The sequence below is a fragment of the Ambystoma mexicanum genome, chromosome 2q (assembly GCF_040938575.1).
Source record: "Ambystoma mexicanum isolate Mex_15411 chromosome 2q, UKY_AmexF1_1, whole genome shotgun sequence".
Lineage (NCBI taxonomy): Eukaryota > Metazoa > Chordata > Amphibia > Caudata > Ambystomatidae > Ambystoma > Ambystoma mexicanum.
Window position 1 is genome coordinate 942,148,846 of NC_090924.1, and position 25,570 is coordinate 942,174,415.

A 25,570-nucleotide genomic window follows, 5' to 3' on the forward strand; every position below is an offset into this window, starting at 1 on the left:
ACTGCTTCTTGAGTTTCACAAGTATGGTCGCACAGGCTCAACACAAAGTGTGAATCCAAGTCACATCAAAGGTCAAATCCATGTTACACCAGATTTGCTGATTAGTGCAAGGATTGGAGAAAATCTCTTTATTGCTCAGATCCATGTTATTTTTTGTATGTAGCGCAAACTTTCGGAACAAGCTAATTTTGGAATGTATCTTTAAGGAAATAGGACGTAGAGAAAACGGCGTTAACTTTAATCCCGTCGTGAACCTTTGAAGTGAAGCAATGTGTATTTGTTCTATTCCTTTGCAAAAAAAGTTAATCATGTGCTGGCTGTGCTCTTTACCTTGAAGAACAAAACCGTGACAATATGAGTCAAAATATACACTTGCCACATTGTGTCGAACAGCTATGATCCATATATATTGGCATTCTTGCACATCTTACTTAATATGACCAAAGCGTTACATTCCATGGAGCTGAAAGACAAAATATACGACAAGCATGTAGCGTCCAGCTCTTTGGATCAGTGCAGAGCAGGTTAGAGCACAGGCCGCGTTTCCGTAGATCCATGCAAATAAGGTAGCAGCATCACTGCGAAGCATGTTCAGCAGCTATTTCCTGAAATGCAAACGCTGGCAAATAGATGAGGCGCTTCTTGCATTGCAGTGTTTTCCAATCCCAATACGCTCAGAATAGATCCCCGCGGCTGGTGTTGTACTAACACTCCTCTTTGCAAGTCTGCAGACTGTGACTAATTCTTTTTCCAGTTTGTAGAGACATCTACTGGTGGAAGAGGAGTTTGCACCTAGCCATTTTTAAAACAAATGCTGCAATATCGTTCGTTCCAGTGCACTTTACTATCTGACTGCAATATTATAAACCAGAGGTAGCATTTTAAAGGCTGTCGGTGATGTCTTGGATATTTTTAAAGAATTGAAAAATTGACAATACTTCATACTTTAATTCTTAGTAATTATGTTCTTGCATATTTCTGTGGATTGCAGGTGCAGAGGGAGTTGGCCGCTGTCATTGCACTAAAGGCAAAGTCTGGTAAGCAGTTCTCATGCAGTAATTACTCCATCCCTTATATGTCACCCATTGTAAATGTATATAGTATATTTCCTATTTTTATTTTTCAATGAATGCACAGTGTGACTCACCGAAGAATTCCAAAAAATGCGAATAAAAAAATGTAACCATGTGAGAAGTAGAAAAGACCCAATATGTATATTTGCATTTAACTGGGCCTTGTGGGTCCGGTGTGACGTGCTACTGTTAATGAAATGTCCACGTGTGCATGTTTCCCTATGCTTAATGAAAAATAAATGGTTGAGTGGCCCCTGTGTCCAGGTATGGTACACTGGCACTTTTGTCCTGGAATCGACGTTGGAATTGAAAATAAACTGCTGTGACGTCGTGGCAGAGGGAGGAACGTGGTTTCCACTTCCGGATGGGTTTCTCATTTTTGGGTTGCTGTGGGGTGAGGTTAAACAGGGGCATGATAAAAAAAAAAGAAATCCTCTATGTAGTTCTCTCAGGACTACTCTCCCTACACCCCATGTGATGGTCCACAAGGATGGAGCAGGGGGTGAAAAGGGGACAAGGGCATGTAGACAACATATTATTACAACTGAGTAGCTTTCAACTCGGCCCAGGGGTCTGCAACCTTCGGCTCTCCAGATGTTTGGGACCAACTCGCATTAGCACTAGTCAGTATAGTCAATGGTAAGCGCTCTTGAGAGTTGTATTCCAAAACCTCTGGCGAGCCACAGGTTGCAGAGCCCTGAACTAGGGGGCATAATCCACCTCAAACATCCAAGTAATAGATCTCAAGGAGATCCCACATATCTCTACCCTGTCAGCTCATTACTCGTGTGGCAAATCCCTTGCACCCTCCTGTAATGCACCTCAAAAGTATTCAGCAATAGCCATGTTCTTCCTACATGCCCCAACCCCACACACCATGCAATCAGTCAATGCTTTCCTTTTATCTCCTTCTTCAAGCTATCATTCACTCAACAGACCTCCCACGTGAGAGCTACTTATATGTAGGAAAAGATGGATCATTTCACTTGCTGCAGTGTTCCTGATACTGCCGTAGACTCCTGGATTACTCCTCTGCAGAACTATCCTGCACCTGCACGCCCCCTGGCATGCCAAACAGAAAGCAGCTGCCTTTTCTGGCGCATGCAAGATGCTACGAGTCTCATATCATTTGCCACTCTCACTGGCTATCCTCTAGCCTTCATTTAAAACATCCTTTACCAGTTATCGCCACCCTGCGATCTCATGCAACAGGAACATCATTTCTGGAACAGAAACTCAAAGTGCATACACTCTTTTGTACACTGACACCTCCAGTTCTCTCTAATCCAGGAAGCAATGAAGAGGATCTTACTTTTCCTATCTAGCCCCCCAAACGATGGATGAGTTTCATATGTATATGTCTATGGACTGCAGGTGCAGGGGGGGTTGGAAGACCTTCCTCATAATACCAGAGCGACCACAACATATGTAGGATTCGAAAAAGCCACGGAAGCATCCAATTCAGCCTACCTGTCAAAACCATTCAAAAGCACACTACCCCATAATGCTATCCTCCCAGTGATCAATTCAAGAACCCACCACATGTAATCATATTTGATTCCCCTGACTATCTCCAGGAAACTGCACTTACTCTTCTACAATGTGTTCATCTGCAAATTGTTCTTTGTACCGAAGCTATAATGATTGTATATTGTGTGGTATTATTTTCATTTTAGAGGAATGTACTGTTCTTATTCGGGCTTACAATTCGCTGTGTTCAAACACATCTTTTCATTTTATCAGGCTTTCAAAGTTCAGGATAGTAAATATGGACACACACAATGTCTAATTTGTAATGTTTGAAAAGTATTGGAAATGTTGGTGCCTAGAGATTGTTATCACTGGCCTTTGGTGACTAGCATTTTAGCCACGGTCACGTGTTCTTATTATTGTTCTTATTAATGTCACCCACCTTTTATTGTCCTTTTAAGTATAGAACAAAAACTTTATCCTAAAATGAAAATCAATCTTCTGCATTTCAGTCTGCATTCTATTACTTACGCCATTAACCATTCATGCACACGTTTACATTGTCCACTATACATCTTTATATCTTTATCGCAAAAGCTGGCCTGTAAAATCACAGTAGCCCACTAAACTATTCACCCTTTAATTTACTTCCACTTTAACAGGGTATGTCATCTACTTTCAAAGTTGTGATGAACTGTACAAGCTCACAGTTTCATGTATTTAATAATATTTAAGTTCATTTTGTCTCCCCTCTCTCCTCCCTACCTTCTACTTCATGTTTTCACACATTCATCTTTACACGCTCAATTCTTGGCATATCTGTGAGGAAATTGGCATCACAGTAAAGCCTGGCTCTTAAACTGAGCTGTACATTTCTGATCTTGTCTGGCATGCTTACCTGATAACTAGTACTTATTAAACATGCCCCTGCTACCGTAACAATGGTTCCTTTCCCTCATGGCATGGGTTTTTTATTAGCTACTCCCTCTTACATATCACTTCCTCTTCATAATTCTCCTCTTTCTGATTCACATGCTGTAGTCTGTTCATACCCTTTTGGGGCAGCAATACATCTGTAGCTGTACTTGCTGTGTGGATTGATAAAGCCGGAATTGCATGTGGCAAATTAACGGTATCATCCAACTCATGGTCCACTACTCAAACGTCACAATGGAGTGCATGGCAGTACCAAGTACATGCACAGGTGTCTCACCACAATGACAAACATCCACATCTCACAGAAGAGATTGCATTTTAGATGTTGACGTGCTTTGGTTGAATGGAGAAGCTTGGATTTGCGGCCAGGCTGCAATTTTGTCATCCAATCATATTGGTTTCCAGTTCTTGTCACAAAGCAAGGACCAATTATTTGTGAATGTTTGAATTTATTTTGTGAACTGAAAATAATACTCTGATTTGGGGACTAAACTTTGAAAGTACACAAATCACACAATAAACCAACATGACACATTTGGTTTATCTTTGGCCAGAAATCTTAGCACTTGTTTGGCCACAATATATATTTGATATTGATTTGGAACAGCTTTTCGAGACAGAGGGCTTCATTACGACCCTGGCGGTGACGGTATGAACGGTGCCGGTAAGGCACTGGCACCGTTCATACCGTCCCGTCAAATTACAAGTTATGCTCGTGGGTGCCTGACAGCCCGCCAGGTAAGACCTGTGCGGCACCCACGAGCATAACTCGTAATTGCACCTTGATCAACGGTGCCGGCGCCTACATGCTCCCCACCCCCATTCTGCCCTATAGGGCAGAATGGGGATCGGGAGCCTGGCATTACCACCAACCACGAATGGCCAATTACCGGCCCACCGGCCCAATCGCGGGAGGCGGTGCCGGTAGCGAGCATGGCCGAAGCCATGCCTGCCATACAGGCACGGCTACAGCCATGCTCGTAATGAGGCCCAGTTTGTCACAACTGACATCAAGTTTTAGATACAGATGACTCTGGAAGCTTCATGTAGACAGAGACCTGGGCTCTATTTATAGGATATGTTCTTCAGGTACAATCCTAAGCCACACGTACACATGGGGCAGGAAAGGCCCACTGGCTATTTCTCTCTACTTTGCTTAGTCCTCGCATGCAGAAAACGTATTCAAACCCACTCATTCTACATTCTCTAAATTGGCATTCACTCAGCACAAATCAAATTTCACCTCACATTCATAGTGGCCAGCACGACAAGAAACACCCATCCAACACACTGTTTATCATTTCACCAGTAGATGGTTCCTTGAAATTCATCAGGGCTGGGAGCACCTGCTCCTTCATGCACTGGCACTGGCCACAGCCATACTGTCATTGGGAGGCCAACGTGGCATAGGTATCCTTTGAAGCCTGTAGATATTCAGACACTCGTGCTCTGTAGCAAAGGTGGTCACTGTACTTAATTGTTGTGCCTGTGATGGACGAGGGGGGACCCAGACTGAAACGTGGTAGGGAGCCCCATCAATTGGGAAAATGCATTAACAATTGGGTGACACCTCAATCAACTTTGTCTGAGTAATTATTTTTTTTTTTGTGTGTTTTATTGGTTAAGTATAGTTAAACCTTTAACATTACATCCTTATGCCTTTAGTAAAAAACAATGTTCCTTTGTTAAAACTTTGTTAAAACTTCCCTAGATCCAATTGTCATCAGGCAATAATTGTCCCGTCATTGACTTAATCTCTCCCTTTTCTTATGATCCACAGCCTCATTTATTCAAGATTTGGGCAATCAAAGTAATTCAGCACTTTAGTATCTAGGACTACTCGTAGCGTTCTCTTACAGATCAGATTCTTATTCCTCTTGATTCAAGTTTAACATCTCAACAAATTTCAATGCATCTAGAGTTTTGCCAATTTTTTCCGCAGTGAGGATTCTTTCCCAATAACTTTCTTCCGTCTCCTCAGTGATATTTATTGTGTAACTTCCCATATAGATCTCTCTTTTGCATTTTAAAGCTGGGCAGATTAACATAACATGTCTAATCGTTTCCAGTTGGTCCTTCCGTTTGCAGAACCGACAATATGCAGCTGTTCTGTCAATTTGTCTTCTTTTCCATTTCACTTCTCTGCTATTCCAAATATTAAGTCTGCAACGCAGCAGCAAATCCCGGTAGCGTTCAATTGGAAATTTCAACAGATATGGCGGTAGAATATTCAAGCCTTTTTTTTCCCAGATGATGTTATAGCATAGATTTCTTCTCAATCTTTGTTCCTGGGTTTCCTCCCAATCCTTTTCCCGAATAACTCTTTTTGCTTTGTCCGGGTTATTCTTTAGGGTATCCTCCTCAAGATTTAGTTGTTCCAACTGTGCCTTGCAGCTGCTTTTCCAATCATTAAGCATTTTGTCTTCATTCCGGATGTTCGTCTTGGCTAGAATTTCAAATGGTTTTGGTGGTATATCCAAAATGCACTTTCTATACAATGATAAGGTTTTCCAGAGTACGACAGAGTTTATTGATTGGAGTCTGAGCTCAGTTCTAATGAGCTCCACTGGTAATGAGGTTGGTAGGCGCAAAATTTTCCGCCAAAAATATGCTTCACAGAGATTCCAAACCTCCCATCTAAGGGCTACGAGTGCTTCCGTGCCATAAGTGATGACCGCCAACACTTTTTGCTTGTAGAAGGTTACAATTGGAATTAAAGAAAACTTCCCATATCTGCGATGTAGGCAAATCCCTTGATTTGTTAGAGCCACTAGTTTTTCCCGGATCAGACAGTAGTGCGCCTGTTCGTTGCTGTTTTTGTTTATCATTATCCCCAGGTAGAGTGTCGTTTCCACTTCTTCTAAATTCTGGTTCTCTAATGACCATCGTATTGTTTTACCGGACTGTCTCCTGCCCCGGCTTGATTTCATTGTTAAGATCATGGATTTTTTGATATTCATCTTCATGCTATTTTCTTTTAAGTAGTTGTTAAAGGATTTGATCCGTCGTTGTAGACCTATTGGTGTTTGGTCGATGAATACCGCATCATCAGCGTACAGCATCCAAGGTATTTCTTTTCCATTTATTGTCGGTGGAAATGCACGAATCTTCTCCTGAGCTATGTTCATATCTGCCATGTATAGGACAAAAAGGAATGGGGCTACTGCACAGCCCTGCTTGATTCCTCTATAGGTTTTAATCCTCCTCGAAAGTCCCCCATTGCTTGTAATTTGGACTTGAATTGAGGTATCGGTGTACAATGTTTTAATAGCTTCAAGTAGATCCTTAGGGCATCCCCAATTTCTCATTTTTAACCACAAGAGCTCTCTATTGATTCCATCGAAGGCTTGTTCGAGGTCAATAAATGCAAGATAGAGCTTTTTTTTCCCGGCTAATGTCTTTGCCTTCAACAAGTTGATCAAAAATAGATTCAAGGCGGTGCCAACTCCACTTACAAAGGCTGTTTGTCTTTCGTCAAGAATTTTTGCCTCGGTGGCCCATTTTTTTAGATCTCTCAGAAGTAGTGACGCAAATAGCTTGCCAATAGAGTCTAGGAGTGCTATGGGCCTGTAATTCCTAGGGTTTTCGCGATCACCCTTCTTATATATCGGTACTATATAAGCCTCCGTCCATGTAGCTGGTATTTGTTTGGTTTTCATGATTTGTTGAAATAATGTGTATATTAGCTCCATCCAGGCCTCACAATTTTCTTTTAGTAATTTGTTGGAAATGCCGTCTGGACCGGCTGCTCTTGAGGTGCTAAGTTTTTTTATCAGGGTTCGGATATCATCCTTATCAAAGTTCAAGGCCCACGGAGTTGAGTCCGAGATCTCTTTAATAGCTTTTCCCCCACTTTCCGCTTCATAAAGAGTAGTGTAGTGTTCGAACCATTTATCTTCCGAGACCTGATTAATACCTACGGCAGATTGATTGTGCTCTCTGTCGTTAAGTAAGTCCCAGGTACTTCTAGCGTTGTTTGTCGATATGGCTGCTATCATTTTTTCCGCGTCTCTCTGCAGTCTTAGATACCGAGTTTGTCTCAGCCAGTTTTTATATGTTTGTTGACATTTTCTCAGGAGCTCGTGTCTTTCTGAGCTGTTTATCTTTTTTATGCGTCTCAATTCTGACCTGTATTGTTTCCTTCTTAACACAAGTTGTTCATCATACGTATGTTTTATTTTAATGTTCTTTTTTTTAGTTGGATCATACTTAATCTCATGGGCTTCCAACAGCCATTTGTAGTCAACTAGCTCTTCATTGTTGTTTATCGCTTTTTTGTATCCTAGTACTAGATTCGGGATTGCCCGATTTTTAATTCTCAGACGATTTCTTCCTCCTGTAACCTCAGTTTCCATTGTTCTTTCAATTCCTCTGTTAGATTTTATTTCCCAAACGATTTCGGTTGCTAACAGACAGTGATCACTGCTAGTTTGTTTTGTTATTGTGAAGGAGAGTATCCGCTCCAGTGTATTTCCTCCCACAAAGCAATAGTCTAAGCAAGCACCTGATTTCCCACTGTACCAAGTATTGGCCCCTTGAAGATCTCCCTTAGTCTGGCCATTTAACATCTTCATCTCACGGATTCTCATTTCTTGCATCCATATTTTTTCCTTTCCTAGCAGATGATCAGTAGCTTTGATCTTACCATTTTTGTCTAGGATTTTGATATTTAAATCGCCATTTAATATTATCAGCTGGCCATTTCCCTCCATCATGGATTGATCAATTACCTCCGTGATTGACGTTAAGAAGTTCGTCTGGCCCTGCATATTCTCGCTCCAGTAGATATTGATCAGGACCATTTGTTTTGGGATTTTCGGGGAATCCACTTCAGATGTCACTTTCAGGATTTGCACATAGGGGTTTGGTGTCAGATGTTCTATTACTTTTAGTGGACATTCCAATTTCTTGAGTATCATGAGGCCTCCAAACGGTCTTCCCTTTGGTCCCTTCCTAGCCGGGTTTGTGTATACCTCATAGCCCTCGCATATAGGGGATTTACGTAGCCATGATTCTTGTATTGAGATAAAATCATATTGGGTCAGGAAATCGCATTTACTAGAGAGCAGATGTTTGAAACCTCTTGTGTTCCACGATGCACATAGGATCCGGGTCTGCTCATTCTCCGTACTCTATTGTTTCTTCTTGGAAATCAAGGCATTTGCCATCCAGGCCCATTCCTTTCCCTGGTTGTTTACTTTAGTGGGTTTGTTCTTATCCATCTTTAAGTTTTCCGAGTTATCCACTGTGAATCTCAGGGTTTTCAATATCTCTTTATTCTTTTTAGTTGATAAAGACTCTTCCTCCTGAGACTCTTTCTCATTTTTACTTTTTTCATTATTTTTCTTCAATTTCACCCCCGGAGTTATTGATCTTGGTCTTACTGCGATTTCCTTTTTTGTCTTTTTTCTTTGTTCTGTATGGGCTTTTTCTTTTAATTGTATAGGTTCCTCGTCTAAGTCCTCCAGTCGGAACCCTCTTTTTCTTAAAGTGTCTGATGCATCCAATAGTTTCTGCTTTATATTTTTAGATGACAAGTGCAAGATAACTTGGTCCAGCCTGTGTTCCTTTGGGAATTCCACTATTTTTATGTCTTCCGTTGATATCGTCCTTGGTGACAGGGCTTGCTTGCAGAGCTCCACCACGTACCTTCTATTTAAGATCACCCTTCTTGGTCCATTTTCAGCTGTTTCTAATTTTAGATAATATCCTTTGCATAAAATGGTTTTCTTCAGGGGTGATCCTAGCGGTAGTTCTTTCCTTTTCTTGACTTCATAGTCCTTTTATTTTTCCTTATCAGTTGATTCTTTAAGACAAGTGTTGTTCTGGATTTTTTTTTCAATCCTCCCTCCCTTCACCATTTCTTTTCTTTTTTGTTCCAATGTCTTAAATCTAATAGATTCCTGGTCAGAGTCCAATTCAATTTCATTTGTACCTGGTCTTCGTTCTTTTTCCCTGATGTTTTCTTGGGCATTTTTCTTGTGGGGCTTTGACTTCAGGTCTTCCTTAGATTTTTTGGTTAGGTCTACTGTATCCCAATTGTCTAAAGTTTGCCAATCCGAGGTACTTAAGCTATCCCAGTCTTCCTTCTCACTATCAGATTCCATCAGCTCAATGAGGTCACTCAAATTCGCTTGCTGCTCTGGATCCTCCCTGCTTTCTTCCCTTAACTCCTTTGCTTGATCTTTTAGTCCCTCGGACCCTATATGACTACTCATACTCATCTCTCTTCTAGATTTCTTGGCACAATTTGTGTTTTCTCTTCTTGGTGGAGTTCTTAGATTTCTCAAAAAGGCTCTTGAACCATTTACTTTACGTTTAAGGGATTCATTTTTGGGTTTTTTCCCTTTTTCATTCGATGCACTCGTAATCTCCTTACCATTTCGGTGATTCGGATCCTTCGGTGTCGCCCCAGCAAATATTGCAAAAGAAGATCGTTCTAGATTTGTAGAGTTCAGCTTGTTAGTCTCCTTTATCCCGGACGGGATCAGGATCACCTCTTCCTGTTGTTGTACCTTTTGATTCGGGAGGTTAGTTGCATCCTTTTTCAATTTCATTGGTCCCTTGCCTTCTTTAAGCTTTGTGTCAGGACAGTCCTCCTTATGCCTTTGGTTGTTATGTTTATGGGTACTTCTCATCCATTTACAGTCTTCCAGGACCGCTTCCATTAATACAGATTTATCAATCGCATCACGTCTAGCTAGATCACTGAGGCGAGATTGCCAAATTTGAGTTAATTCAGCTTCTTTGTTTGTTCTTTCATTTAAGCTCTGCAGGGCCGAGGTCATATTAACATGATTCTCTTTTATTTGAGTGTTGCTGATGGTTACCTCTTGAATAGAGTCTTTAAGTTCCTCATAGAGCTTAAGAAAAGGGGCTAGTGTTATAGTTAGCGATGACATAACCACTTTTTCAATATGGTTCAAATCTTTTTCTCTTTCAGTTTTGCAGGCCTCAGTTATTATCCCTAGGATTTGTTTATCCCATGTGTCTCCTGTAGGCCTGTTTTCCTCTTCCCAGTTTAAGCGGCTGGCTAGATTACTTCCCGTGTGATCCTTTCTTACTTCAACCTTTTCCATATCTTCGTTCACCCTCGCCACTGGCAAAGTTTTATTTCTGTCGTCCCAAAGTGGCAAGTGAGTTCCTTTCAGGGCTGTCCTATTTTCTCGAAGGCCAAAAGGAGATATGACGGTATTCTCAAACTGTTCTTTATCCAAGGCAGCCATTTTTTCATTGATCAGGCAGAAACTCCTTCTTTTTTCTATTCCAATTTTATCCGTTATTGTAGTGATGTCTTGCATGATTTTATCTGCCAGGCTAAGATTACTCAAGCTTGCCGGTGCAGTGTCTGCTGCACTGTTGTTATTCAATCTTTCTAACGGCCTCCGCCCTCCCAAGCGAGAACTAATGGATCCTGTGTCATAGTTATCTGTAAGAATTCCTTTATTTACTTCCTTTAGGGGCTTTACAGTTCGATTCCCCTTCTCCTTTGTTGGGCTAGCTGCTATGGTGTATTTCCTCAATGTGGGACTAATCCTTTCTTCCCTATATGGTTGAAAAATGTCTATCGGATCTTGCATTATCATTGAAGTCCTTCTGAGGTCAGTATTTTTATTCTGCTTGATCGAATCCTGCAGAGCGTCTTCAATATGTCCCAATTCCAGCACGTCCCATTTGTCAGCTTGATCTACTGTTTGCTGGCTATTTACAATACTAGCCACGCCAGGGCTAAATTGTGCCGCTAATGATCTTGTAGGGTTTTCTAGACTCATGTCCAGGCTTTCTTGAATTATTGAATCACTAAGATCCACCCCTATTCCATCTTTAGGAACTGTTCCGAGGGCCTCATCCTCTGTTTGTAGCGCCTTCTGATTTCCTATCGCGTCTACAAGTGGATTAGTTGACAATTGGTTTGACTTTGTTATCTCCTTTCCCTGTGTGGAGCTAGTGTCCTTACCTGCTGACATTTCAGCAGGTAGAGCTACTTTCCCCTTGCGAAAATCCTCAATTGCTATTTCAGCTACTTCATTGGATTCTAGAACGCTTTGTTCAGTTTCTTTCCTCTCACAAATCCCATCAGATACCACCTCTACCTGGCCTGGAAATGATGATGGGGAAAGAGTTTTTGTGATTTCTCTTTCCGTGGCGGTAGTACATGCCATGGGTAGTTCTGGAGAATTAGGTGCCAACCACAGATTGTCACCGTTTTCCGCCGGCTGTGAGAGTGCTTTCTCCATATTGGATTGATTGTCTCCCACTGATAAGCTTTTTCTTTTATCAGTGCCAAATGGTAGTCGGCTTTGTTTTAGCATCGTGGGTCTCAGGGTTTGCTCCGGGCTCCCATTTGCTTCTGGGAGTGAAGCGAATCTCTCTCTTACCTGCAGGCGTGTTCTTAGTCCTGTTGCTTGTGTACCCTTTGAGATCGGGATTGACTTCATTGTCTCGAAGGGGTCTTCGTTATCTCTCGCCTCAGTAGCTTCCCGCAGCTGGTAGACAAGCAATACCTGTACCGCCACCGCAAGCAGCCACACAGCTTAACAGCTCCTCTAATCCAAAACAAACGATGCCCTTTGCGCGCCGGGCTTAGCGCCGCAAGGGTGTCCGGGGGCAGGTCTTATTGCACTTCCTGGTGTCGTCACAGAGGGCGGGCAGGGGGCGGAGCCAACTAGCGCAGCAGCGCTCGAGCCTGCACGGCTCTCTCCTCGCAGGCAGGCACCTCAAATCCTCCAACGGCTGTCAGAGGGCAGGTGGGGGGGTGTAGAAGGGTCGCAGCCACAGCTTAACAGCTCCTCTAATCCAAAACAAACGATGCCCTTTGCGCGCCGGGCTTGTCTGAGTAATACAAATGCCCACTATTGCTACTTTTGAAGGGTTAATTTATTAATTTTACACATGCAACATTTATTAAGTATCTATTTATGATTTTTGTTTTGATTTACTATTGGAAACCATTGACTGTGCAGTAAACCTCTTCTTGAATCCCCACTTCACTACAGCACCTTGCTAAAAAATCACTGTTCAGCTCAAGCTACTCGCCCTTCATTCACCCGCCTTCCCCAAACATTGAACTGTGCCATGAATATGACAATTAGTAGTTTTGTTATTGTTTTTTGTATTGCAATTGTATGAGGACATCAAAGCAAAAACACAAAAATACAATTGAATAAAAGCATATTCCAAAGGTGTTTGGGGAGGTGGCATTCAAACTCAGCTCCTTGCCACTGAACGTGAACTCTTGCCACTTCACAACAAGCATAGTGAGTAACAGGGCTTTCAATTGCAAAATCACAATCGCTTCCAGCCCTCCATGTTGTGGTGCAGAATATAGTGTACACACTCCATATCCCCCGCCTCATTAGAAATTCATGAAGTACTTTTCTTGAAAGTTATGCTTAATCACTACACAGCTGTGGAAGCAGCACATTTTTCCTTTTGCTACTATCCACCTCTTCTGACCCCGCACTTGAGTTCTCTTTCTTCCCCACCTCTGACTGCTCTTACAGCAGAAAGGCACATGCACCCCTGACCTGAAGTCACTCCTTTGCCATTTTCTTGTCGATGGCCCATTAAGGAGCCCCTTCTTAATGGGTGATTGTCTGCCAGTCACCATCGACCTTTCAACTCCTCTCTGGTGCATGCTGGTCCATGACAGCAATCATTAACATTGATACTATTGCTCTATCCCTTCCCACAAAGACATTGAATTTGTTGCGAATAGCAAATCATTTCCCTTATGCATGTTTGGCAACAGCTCAAATCCAGTGCCGGTGGTTGTGAATGGGTTGGTAGGTCTTGGAAGGCATGCAAGCCCTCCATGTTATGGTGCAGTATATAGTGTACACACTCCATACACATTCGATGCAACATTAAAAATTGAACAATTATATACTACAGAATTTATTTCGGAATGGAGCTTAATGATTATGGAAAACATAGCTCTTGGACACAGAGTTTCTATCCTGTTGAAAGGCAACATCTGTACGGTCATTCCTAAATGCAATCTATTGCTGGTGATATAGCTCAGTGGGTTCAGCGCTTGCTGATGCGATCTGTGTGTGATTTGCAGTTTGCAGCTTCTAATCCTGGCAAGGCCAACTCAGCCTTTAATCCTTCTGAGGACCATAAATGAGTACCAACTTCGGTTTGGTGTATGTAACTATGTTCAATGTAAATGGCTTTGGTAAAAGCGCTATATGAATAACACATCATCATGTTTGCTGGATAGAAGAATATGCTGCTATTTGATGACATCACAACATTCACACAGTAGAAGAGCATAATACAATCATTAAAAACATACCCTAGGCATTAGAGAGAGGCTTGTGTGCGCTTGCACTAACCCTGGATCTACAGGCTTCATCTCCAGATCAGCACCAGCCATCCAACCCTCCCATGGTCAATGCTGGGTAGTCATGGGAGTTGTATTAAAAAAACATCCAGGGAGGCACAGGTTACAGACCTAAACCTTTATTGTCACACCATTTATTTGAATTGTATTGTTTAAAGTACAGACCTAGCTTAAGAGCAGCAGAGCTCTGTACAAGGATTTGGTAGCCAGCTTTTGGGCTGACATCTTTTAACAGTAGCACATTGCTGTGAGTTGTGCTCTGTCCTTCCATTGGGATTAGTCCATGGTCAGGTGCTCTTGAAAAAGCCACATTTTGAGAGATTTGCAAAATTGGAGAATTGTGGGGACATTTTCAATCGATAGTGGAATCGAGTTCCAGAGGGTGGGTGCATGACAAGAGAAGAGATTGTATGTAGGTCCTCTCTCTGCAGACTAGTTGTGATTCAAACTGGATGGTCAATTTGCTGTAGAAGGATTGTGTGCTACCAGATATGTGGAGCTAAACTGCCAGGTACACTGGTGTGCTACTCATGACTGCTTTGTAGATCATACATGCAGTCTTGAACAGTACTCTAGCATGCAGGGGAAGCCAATGTAGTTTACATAGGACGGGTGTGATTCCATGCACCCTTAATAAGACATGCTGCAGTGTGGTTGACTGCTTTTAGGGGAGGCAAGTGAGCAACTGGGAGCCCTGTCAGGAGGCCATTTCCCCCATTGATGTGCAAGGCCTGAAATTTCCTGCGGCAAGATTAAGGGTTTAATTTTGCAAAGGATAGAGATTGGAGACAGACTGTTATGTTTTCGTGACTTTGTGTTTCTGGAAGGACAGACCGCTGTTGATGGTGAAGGCTAAGGATTTTGGTGAATACAAGAGTTGGAGATGAAATCCTTCTTGGTGCATATCATGTAGCCTTTGTTGGACAGGTTGTAGATTAGCGGGGGCTGATGAGGAGGAATTGCGTCTTGGCTGGGTTAGTATTGCAGTAGGCAGCAGACATCCATGATTGGATGATGGCTCTGTAATCACAGAGACAACTGATGCCCAGTGAACTTTTTATACTCATGTACATCTGAGTATCATCAGCATATTGGTGGATGGCTAAATCAGTGCCTTTGAAGAGTGTACCCAGAGAATCCATGTAAAGGTTAAAAGGATCAGTGAGATAATGGAGCTGGTGGGACTCCGTAGAAGACTTGGTTAGAAGGCATGTGTTCATCTGTACGACCTGGTGTCCTCCAGAGAGGTAGAAGTTAAAACAATTCAGGACAGTGCCAGAGAATCCCATCGTGTCGATCAGGAGGCAGAGGAGGATACCATTGTCGACTGTGTCAAATGCAGCTGAGGGGTCAACATATGCTTACTATACAGTGCTTGCATCAGGTACAGGGCTTTCTTCCATGCCATTCCTGGTCTCTGTCCTGGGGTATCCATTTGGGAGCTCCGAGATTGGATCTGCAAAAAACATTGTTGTGCACGCAGATCTTTTATCGTGATCTTGGAAGATGGCATATCAGCATATCCTGTTATCCTGTAAACAAAATACAGTAATGTCCTATGACCTCCTGTGTTCACATACTGAAGACAGGTCTCTCCAAGTCAAACCTAGTGTTGTTTTGAATCTTAAAGAAAATGAAATTCCTGTATCTACATATAAGATAGACTTCTGAAGGTCGTGGGTCCATACCAGTTGGATGTTTGTACTAGGGGCACACACCTGTCCATAATTGAGTAGGTCATCTATTATTTTTCTGAGCACTTAAAACTAATGTGCTGCAGTGGTGTAACACAAGCTCTGGTGGCCCCCCTGCAAGCCATGCTGAGGCCCCCCCCAACTCAGCAACAAATCACAAGTCGGGCCACACTCTGGGCTGCCCTATATTACCACGCTTCAGCAATACGCACAACCGTGTTGCTGAAGGGGTATGCCACACACTGCACTAGGAGAAAGATAGAAATATGTGTTTTAATGCAATATACACCACACTTTGAGAAAAATTGACTAAAAGGCCACAGTGTTTGCTATTGTTGTGTAGGGTAACAGCAATCCAAAACAGGCAAGTCACCAACAGTGCACATGAACATTAATGCTTTGCTATTAAAAATGCCATGCCACAATGAAAACATGTCGACTGGCTGCACAATGTAGACCAGTGTAGACACATAATAACATTACAGTAACATTAAGACATACCTAGACTGGTTGCACCAAAAATGGCAGTAGAAGCAATAAGACTCATCAAGAAGAGAGAACACATTCAAGCCTGCGTCCCTACGGCCTCTAACAACACAGCCAAACTCTTTTGATTCTCCAAGGAACTGGCCAATCCTGTTGCGGTTTCTACCTCTCCTTTTCCCTCAACAGGACCTCTGTACAGCTTTGGCCTCTCGCTTCTCCGCTAAAACTCAGGACATCCTGTCCACTATCTCCTTTTCCTCTCCCTTTCTCGCCCACCTTTGGCCATGTCTCCCTCTCCTCCTCTTTTCTCCTCTTTCTCTCTAACAACTGACAAGGTTTCTAGACAAGTCCAATCTATGGAAGTGTCGTCGAAACAGGTGCTCGCCTGCTCCTCCAGAGCCATCAAGGACCACATTGACACGATCCATCCTTGGCCGATTTCTGTAATCATTCTTTTGCCACTGGAACTTTCCCCTCATTCTTTTGCCACTGGAACTTTCCCCTCTCCCAAATTCTTGGAAAAGCTGGTCAACTGCCAGCTTACACTCCACACTGAATCTGTTGGTTGTCTCCATGACCATCAGTCTGGCTTAAGAGCTGCCAGAGGCACGGAAACTGCTCTCCTGAACACCTGTGAAGATCTGATCTCTAACCTTGATTTCAGCATTCCTTCTGTCCTCATAATCCTGGAACTGTCCTCTGCTTTCGACACAGTCAACCACGCCATCCTGATCAATTGACTCTGTGAGAACCTGGGCATCATGGATCGGGCCCTGGAGTGGCTGACCTCCTTCCTCTTGGACCGCCCCTCCCAGGTCCAACTTTGTCCCTTTCACTCTGCCACCTCTCTCTACATGTGGCGTTCTCCAGAGCTCTATCCTCTCACCCTGGTTTTTCAACCTCTACTTGGCCCCTTTGACCCACCTGATCTCTACCTTCTCCTCTAATTTACAGTGTTATGCAGATGACACTCAGCTTTCCTTCAGGCTCCCCTCAGCCTACTCTCCTCTCTCGCTCATTCTTGGTGTCATCTTCAACTCCACTCTCTCTTTCTCTCCTCACATCTCGGATGTCGCCAAGAAATTCCACTACAAGCTGAATCTCCTCAAAGGGACTCTTCCATTTCTCACTTTCCCCCAGAAGCTCACTCTCTCCAGAGCACTGGTTCTCTCTAGGCTGGACTACTGCAACAGCCACTTTCTCAATCTGCCTTCCTCTACTCTCCACCCTCTGCAACTAATTCAGAACAGGACTGCAAGACTTATCCTTGGCCTAAAGCCTAGGGACTGTATCTCTCCACCCATGAAATCTCTCCACTGGCTCTCGGTGGCTGCAAGGATCAAGTTGAAGACACTTTTCATTGTCCACAAGGCTTTCTGGGGCTGGTATCTGCACTACATCCAACGCTATCTTCCAAAATACCTTCCTTCTCAAGCCCTAAGGGTCAGATACTTCTCCAGGCAGAGAGTGGGGGGGGGTAGATCCTTCTCCCCTGCAGGCGCCTCCCTCCGAAATGGCCCCCCTGACCCTTCCAAACTTGAGCTGGACCACCTGACATTCCGGAAGCAGCTCAAAACGTTCCTCTTCTCCTCTGCTTTCTCTCTCTCCCTCCCCTGCTGACCTACCTGTCCGCTGTACCAAATGGTTGCTTGGCTACCCTCTGTCTCACGGAGTCCAGGCTCTTTCTTGATCAGTCACCCTTGCACTGCCTCCAGGCCTACCACGAAGTTAGGGGCTGTAACTGTAACCCTACAGTACCTTGTTCTCCTTGCACTACCCAGAGCCGCTCTGCCCTGGCGGCACTTACTCAGAGTATTGCTGTCCTCTTTTCCCCTCCCCTCTCCCTTGCACTTCCCCCCTCCCTTCCCCCTTGCACTTCTCATTCTCACACTTGCACGATCTGAATGACACAAAGCTTAGTAAGATCATTTGTTTTGTCCTCCCTCAGTTTTCCTTCTCTTGTCTTGTTGTGCCTAAAAAGCACTTGTGTACAGGTGTGTTATATATGACTTATCATATCATAACATATAATTTTATCACAGATGCCCAGAAAAATATACAGTGCCGCAGTAAGAAACGGCTACACTGGCAGAACCCAAATGCCAGTCTAGCCAGGTAATTACACTTAGCAGGACTGCTTTATCCGAAATACCCAGTTAAAAAAAGTCATACCAAACTGAGGAATGACTAGACTGGCAGCACCAAAATGCCTCTCTAGCCTCTAATACCACATATCATGCCTGCTTAGCATGGATCATTATGATTTATTGCATAGTGCCTCATAGACAAGTACTGCCTCATACACAAGTACTAGGATGAGGAAGAATAGGGCTAGGTGTAAAGAAGATTACAAATAATTAATCAAGGCATTAAACACAAGTAGTGGTGCAACACCATTGAGCTGACTGGGCTTCAACACCCCCCCTTGCCCCTCCTCACTGAAATTGTGGGCTATGTTGACTTGACCTGGCTGACCTTCAGAGCAGTTGTTGGACAGAAAAGGACACAGATGTTAAACGGCACCTGGGTTTTGCCATTAACAAGGGCCCGGCCCAGCAATTACTAATGTAAATCATTTCACTGTTAGTACCTGCATTCAAATGCTAAATTTTTTAAGCAATTGAAATTGTGATTTGGGTTTAGTACTTGCATGCCAGGGATTGATTGGAAGGGTAGAGCGGAAACAGGAGACCAGTCATTCTCACAGCAGCCCATAAGTGGGTGCTTTCAGACCTAAAGGAGAGAGTTAACTGCTTGTAACATTGAAGCTTCACTAGAATAGCCTCATTAAAATGCGTAAAGAAGTTAGATGCCCCCACACAAATAAGTTTGCTCCTCCCCACCACACGTGAAGTTAGCACCTCTCCCAGCATTTTAAAGTTAGCCCCCCTGAAATGTAGGTTTTGTTGCACCCCTGAACACAATCACACACACCATTCACCATATATACACACACACACCCAGCCATCCATATATTTAAGTGTGCGCCCTTTCACCATACAGGCACAGGCAGGCATACACCCGTACATTTAAGTGTGCAACCTTTCACCACACAGGCATACACACCCAGGCACCTGCCCATACATTTAAGTGTGCACCCTTTCACCATACAGGCACACCCAGGCAGCCACCCATACATTTAAGTGTGCATCCTTTCACCGTACACACACACCCAGCCACCCATACATTTGTGTGCACCCTTTCACCATACACTCACACAGGCTGTCACCTATACATTTAAGTGTGCACCCTTTCACCATACCCTCACACAGACAGTCACCTATACATTTAAGTGTGGACACTTTCACCATACAGGCACAACCAGGCAGCCACCTATACATTTCAGTGTACATCCTTTCACCGTACACACACACACACACACATACCCAGCCACCCATACATTTGTGTGCACTCTTTCACCATACACTCACACACGCACATGCCATGGGTTGAGGGGAGCGATAATACTTAAAAAATACATTGGGCCTCATTGGGACCCTGGCGGTGACGGTATGAACGGTGCCGGTAAGGCACCGGCACCGTTCATACCGTCCCACCGCATTACGAGTTCTGCTCGCGGGTTTCTGACAGCCTGCCAGGTCTTACCTGGCAGGCTGTGCGGCACCCACGAGCATAACTTGTAATTGCGCCGGCACCGTTAACGGTGCCGGCGCAACCATGCTCCCCACCCCCATTCTGCCCTATTGGGCACAATGGGGATCGGGAGCCCGGCAATACCGCCACCCGCGAATGGGCAATTACCGGCCCATTCATCTTGTAATGTGCCGGTTATTGCCCAATCGCGGAAGGTGGTACTGGTAGCGAGAATCGCGGTAGCCGTGCCTGCTATACAGGCACGGCTACCGCCATGCTCGTAATGAGGCCCATTGTTCATTTTTGAAGTCACTCTGACTTCATAAAGAAATTATTTCGGTTAAGGACTGCACCATAACGGAAATAATGTGTTTATGAAGGCAGAGTGACTTCAAAAATAACTATTTTTTAAGTCACAGGGCTTCCCCCACCCCATGACATGGAGGCCTCCAGCCTAGAGTCTTCATGTCATGGGGTGGGGTAGCCACCGGACCTTTTGTATTCACTCTGCCTTCATAAAGAAATGATTTCTGTTACAGAAAGCATTTCTTTAGAAATGCAGAGTGAGTTCAAAAAGAAAATGTAAAAAAAAAATATTTTTTTTTTTTACTTCAAGTGGGACCCTCTTCCAGAACATGTGGTTGGCCCCTGTTACGCCAGTGTTGTGCTGCACCTGTGTGTTTTCTTTTATTTAATAAAAGTATGATATAGCGCAAGCAAGGCACACATGCATATGAGCACTTCACAAAAAGTACATAATCATTAAATTCCAAAACTCCAAATTGAACCATGCAAATATTAAAAATCAAACTTATTGAAAACAAAAGGGCAGATAACAATAGATCAAAAAATCAATGCCCAACACTGAAGATTATTTCATTTCTTTTCATTCTTCATTTTCATTCGTGCTTGCAACAAATATTCTGACTGGTCTCATACTGTATTTCCTTCTTTCGTGTATTATATTCACTAGGTCGCTGGTGCAGTATAAAAGCTGGGTAACCTAATACAATGGTACATGCATTCCATGGGGACATTATAGAGAACATTTACCTATTGGTCACTGACCGACTGTGCATCAATGACCATGGCGAGAAACATGCTAATGTGGTTTATCATCTCTTTATAGGTGTCTGGTTTGAGGATGTGACATCAAAATTAAAGCTCCAAGAAATCGCTCTTGTTGCTTGGCTGTGGACGATCTTGAGGTTCTCCTTAAATTGTGCCTAGATCAGCTCATTCAGATTTAGGTTAATGAGATTCTGGGGCAATTCCAACCCAAGTGTGCCCCTGTTCCACCATAAAGCAAGCTGCAGAGGAATACTTGGTGCCATTGTCATGCACAATACATACTTTTCAGGTGTTCTTCAGTACTACTCCCTTGCATACAGTAACATTCCCTTGATAATTACGACCTCTTCCAAGACACATGTGTTTGTTATCGGTCCTGGGCCCTTCTTGGAGATTCTGTTCCAGACATGTACTTTGAATGAAGTCCAAGGGGAAGGGTTTGCTTGAAAAATATACTTTCATCCAGAATGCCGGCCTGTTGAATCTTTCCAGGGGAACTGTAGTCTCATCCATTAAAAAGACCTCCTTAAGGTCTTGCATCATCTCCATCGAGACCCTCACGTGGGTCAGCCATTTATCATTTATAACATTGTGATTATAGGGAAGAGCATGTGTCACAAGAGCAAGCCATGCTTATAATAAAAGAAATGCACACATTCTTGTGTGGGTTGAGGTACAGTGGGGTTAGGTAGATTAGGTTACTGGGGTGAGGTATAGTGGATCATATGGGTGAGGTTGAGTGGGTAAGGTAGTTTGGGTAAGTAAGGAATAGTGGTAGACTGGCTGCAAGATGTAGTGAGTCACTGAGGCGCAGTAGAGTTGTTGATTGGCAGTAGTATTGCCAATGAGTGGGATGAGGTACAGAAGGGTATTTGGAACACAGTAAAGTGGGTGAGTGGGCTGAGGTTCAGTGGGGAAGTAGGGTGAGTTAGACTTGGTAAGGTAGAATGGGAGACTGGCATGAGGCAGAATAGGTGAGTGGGTGAGTGGAGTATGGTAGAGTAAGTGCATGAGGTAGATGGGGTGAGTTGGGTAAAGTAGGATTAGTGAGATATGGTAGAGTGGGTACGTGAAATTAGTTAGCGTAGGTGAATAAAAGTGGGCAATAGTGAGGAAATAGGGTGAGGTAGAGGGGTGAGAGATAGAGTGGGTGAGGTAGAGTGGGTTAGAGTAGATGAGTGGTGTGAGGTAGCATGTGTGAGGAAGAGTTGGTGAGTGGGGTGAGGAAAAGTGGGTGAGATGAAGAAGAGTGTGTGAGTGACATGAGGTAGTATCTGTAAAGAGCAGGTACATGGGATGAGGTAAATGAGGAAGAGTGGGTTGGAGCAGCAGGTGAAGTGGATGTGAAGGGTGACGTACAATGAGTGAGGGGGACGAGGTACAGTGGGTGAGTGAAGTAGAGCAGGTGGGTTTGGGTGAGAAACAGTTGGTGAGTGGGCTTAATAGGGTGAGTGGAGTGAGGAAGCGTTGGTGAGTATTGCAAGGTATAATAGTTGAGTGGAATGGGGAAAAGTGGGGGAGGTACAGAGGGTGACTAGGGTGAGGTAGAGAACAGTACAGTAATTGACCTTGTTGTCCTCCACTTTGAGCCCAGAGCCTGGTAAGCATGGTAGGTCACACTTATGGTAACATCAATCCCGTGACCACGGAACAGGATTTCCTTTAGCTGCCAAAATGTCCTTTCAACTTGTTACAGCAGTTAGTCTATGACCTTGTACAGAACTGCAGGTTAGAAAAAGGGAAAGCTAATAAACAATACTGTAGCATAAGATGAACATACAATTGAATCAGCTGCTTTTGACCTGGTGGACCACAACACCCTGTGCCACCACCTAGCCACCCAAGCCAACTTCTCCCCAAAAGCCTGTGAATGGATTACCTCCTTTCTCCAAGAAAGGGCTATGAAAGTCTTTTCTGACTCAGCCTGTGCCACCCCAAGCCACATCACATGCAGTGTTCCATAGGGCTCGTGTATCACGCCCACGCTATACAACCTCTTCACGAGACCCCTGTTTAGCATCCTTGACTCCCTGGGCATCTCATATACTAACTACGCGGATGACACACAGGTACTCATCCCACTCACGGGTGACTACCTAGTGGACATCAAAACACTCACCACCATCTACTCCACTATCCAATCATGGATGGCAGACAATTGGCTCTGCTTCAATAGTGAAAAAACCAAGCTCCTCCTCATAGGGGCACCCTCCACCCTAGGGAACCTCAGTGAACAATACGCTTCTTTCACTATTGACAATATTCCCATAAAGGTCTCCAACCACGTGAAGACACTCGAAGTCTATCTAGACTCCGATCTGTCCATGGATAGACAGGTTAATGCCATCGCCTCCTCCTCAGCCTACTACTCTAAAGTCCTCAACGCTGCCAGACCCTTTCTAACACGCCAGAATTGCCTCACCATTGCTAGGGCAATAATTGGATCAAGGTTAGACTACTGCAATGCCCTGCTCGTTGGGACCTCTAATAAAAACATGGCCAAACTTCAGCTAGTCCAAAATAACGCATTGATGGCGGCCACAGGTACTGCCAGAAAAGACCACATCTCTGAAGTCAGGAGGCAGGCCCACTGGCTCCGGGTCAAGGAGAGGATTGTCTTCAAGACACTCGCCCTCACCCAGAAATGTCTTCATGAACTTGCTCCACCCTACTTGACGCAAAGATTCACCAAGCATACTGCCACTAGACCATTAAGAAGGCTTTACTCCAACACGATTGTCATGCCCAAAACGCGTAAGGTGCGCGCAGGTGGGTCCAGTTTTCCCACCTGGGCTGCCATTCACTGGAATGCACTGCCACCTCACGTAAGAATGATTGAGTCCCACCAAGCCTTCCGCAAAGCCATTAAAACCCAGCTCTTTGTATGAAATGTACCTGACTTGTAAACTGTATAATGCATATCATGCATCACATGTATTTGTTTGTATCTGTGTAACCAAGAGACCTCTGGTCACCTGTTTAATATTTGAATCAAAGGTTCTACAACTACTTGTAATAGCGCCTCAATGCCCCTGGGCTGCAAGTGCGCTATACAAATGCATATAGATAAAAATAAATAAATAAGCAAATGTGGGACTCCTTATATTAATAATAATACCTAGTTTCATATAGCGCTCCAAACCGCAGGTATCTAAACACTGAATTAAAAGTTGATATATTATTGTGCTACTGCGAGGTACTCAATTCATCAATCTCGGCAGGATGAAAGGCTGAGTTGGGCCTTCGGGAATCGAACCTGCATCAGCAGGTTGCACGCAGATGTCAGAACGAGCTCTCAGCTTCCTGTGCTATCTGACATTGGCAACGCATGTAGACTTCTATAAGGTCTAGCCAGTACTTCTTTTACGTACACAGTGTATGGATACAAGTGTATGTCATGGGTCTAAACGCCTATGACATACTCTTGTCACGGGTACCTAACAATCATAAAGATATTTCACCCGACTAGGCCTTCTTACAAACGAAATGACCATCTCTTCCAATGAAGTAATATTACAGCTAGACACTCTACAACTCTCATTTCCTTCAATTTCATTCCTCTGAGCTAGCAGTGTTTGGTGGGCATTTTTCATCTAATTTATTTACCATAGCAGCCTATGTTTGCACACATCTACACTGTACTTTTAAGCAGAGAATGGACATTAGCCAACCTACGCTTCTCCTCCTCTTGGATATATCAGCTGCATTTGATCTTGTGGATTTCTCCCCAGAAGCCACAACTTGGATCACTTGTTTCCTGGATGGGAGAGCAATGAAGGTCTTCTCTAACAAGGCGTGTACAGCACCGACCACCATCGTTCCCAGGGCTCCTGCATGACACCTACCCTGTACAATCTATTCACTAAGCCTTTCTTTGACAAGCTGGACACTCTAGGCATAGCATACACAAACTATGCTGATGACACTCAAGGCCTCATACCGCTCAAGATGCAAAGTATCTACACGAGATCTACGCCATCATCCAAACATGGAGGGCAGCAAATGGGCTTTGTCTCAATGGAGACAAGACTGAGATTCTCATAGTCGGCCCTAAAGAAACTCTCAGCAAACTTAGCAAACTATACAGTGACTTCACCATTGACAATACAATCATCGCTGTCTCACCCTCAGTCAAGATCCTAGGGGTTTACCTGGACTCCACTCTATCCATGTCATGCCAGGTGAGCGTCATCGCCTCCTCTGCTTCATTCACAACTAACCTAAGAAATGCAGTTAAACCTTTCTTATCAAAGCAGAACTGCCTATCAATAGCTAGAGCCACTGTTGGAGCCAAACTAGACTATTGTAATGTCCTTCTAGCTGGCACCTCACCATATAACCTGAACAGACTTCAAGTCACTCAAAATAATGCCCTCCGAACCGCACTAAGCATTCCGAAAGCTAGGCGCTTGGCCCATTGACTCCCTGTCAAAGAACAGATCACTTGCAAGACGCTTGCCATAACTCATAAGTGCCTGACTCTCACAACCCCCACATACCTGTCTGAGAGAATTGTCAGAGCCACCTCCACCAGACCTAAAAGAGCGTGTCACGCCAACCGGTTGTACATCCCCACCATAAAAAGGGTCAAAGCAGGCGGTGCCAGCTTCCCTCACATTGCCCCTAAGCTAAGGGGTACCTTATCTAATAGCCTCAGAGCAGAGATTTCACACATCTCCTTTTCGGAAAATGCTAAAAACTATGCTCTTCAACTAACTCACCCCCTCCCACTTTAATCATCGGCCCCAGTTGATCCCTTCGGACTCTCACCATCCTGCCATGTTCGAACTTCCACACTTACGATTCCCCCTGCCCCTTCCTCTCTATACCTTCTCATTAACTTGTGTTGCCTCACTGCTAGCAGGTTCACTGTAACCACGAACCACAGTCAAGCTGTC

The 25,570-nt window shown here is 43.9% G+C and overlaps 1 protein-coding gene across 3 annotated transcripts in view; it reads left to right on the forward strand.

The window, feature by feature from the left end:
- Window positions 1-25,570, forward strand: part of RAPGEF5 (Rap guanine nucleotide exchange factor 5) — a 1,543,629-nt gene that overhangs the window by 768,898 nt on the left and 749,161 nt on the right. For all 3 annotated transcript variants that reach the window (XM_069648248.1, XM_069648249.1, XM_069648250.1), the window contains one exon: window positions 992-1,037. In XM_069648248.1, the coding sequence (XP_069504349.1) occupies window positions 992-1,037 (46 nt within the window). The remainder of the gene's footprint in view (window positions 1-991; window positions 1,038-25,570) is intronic.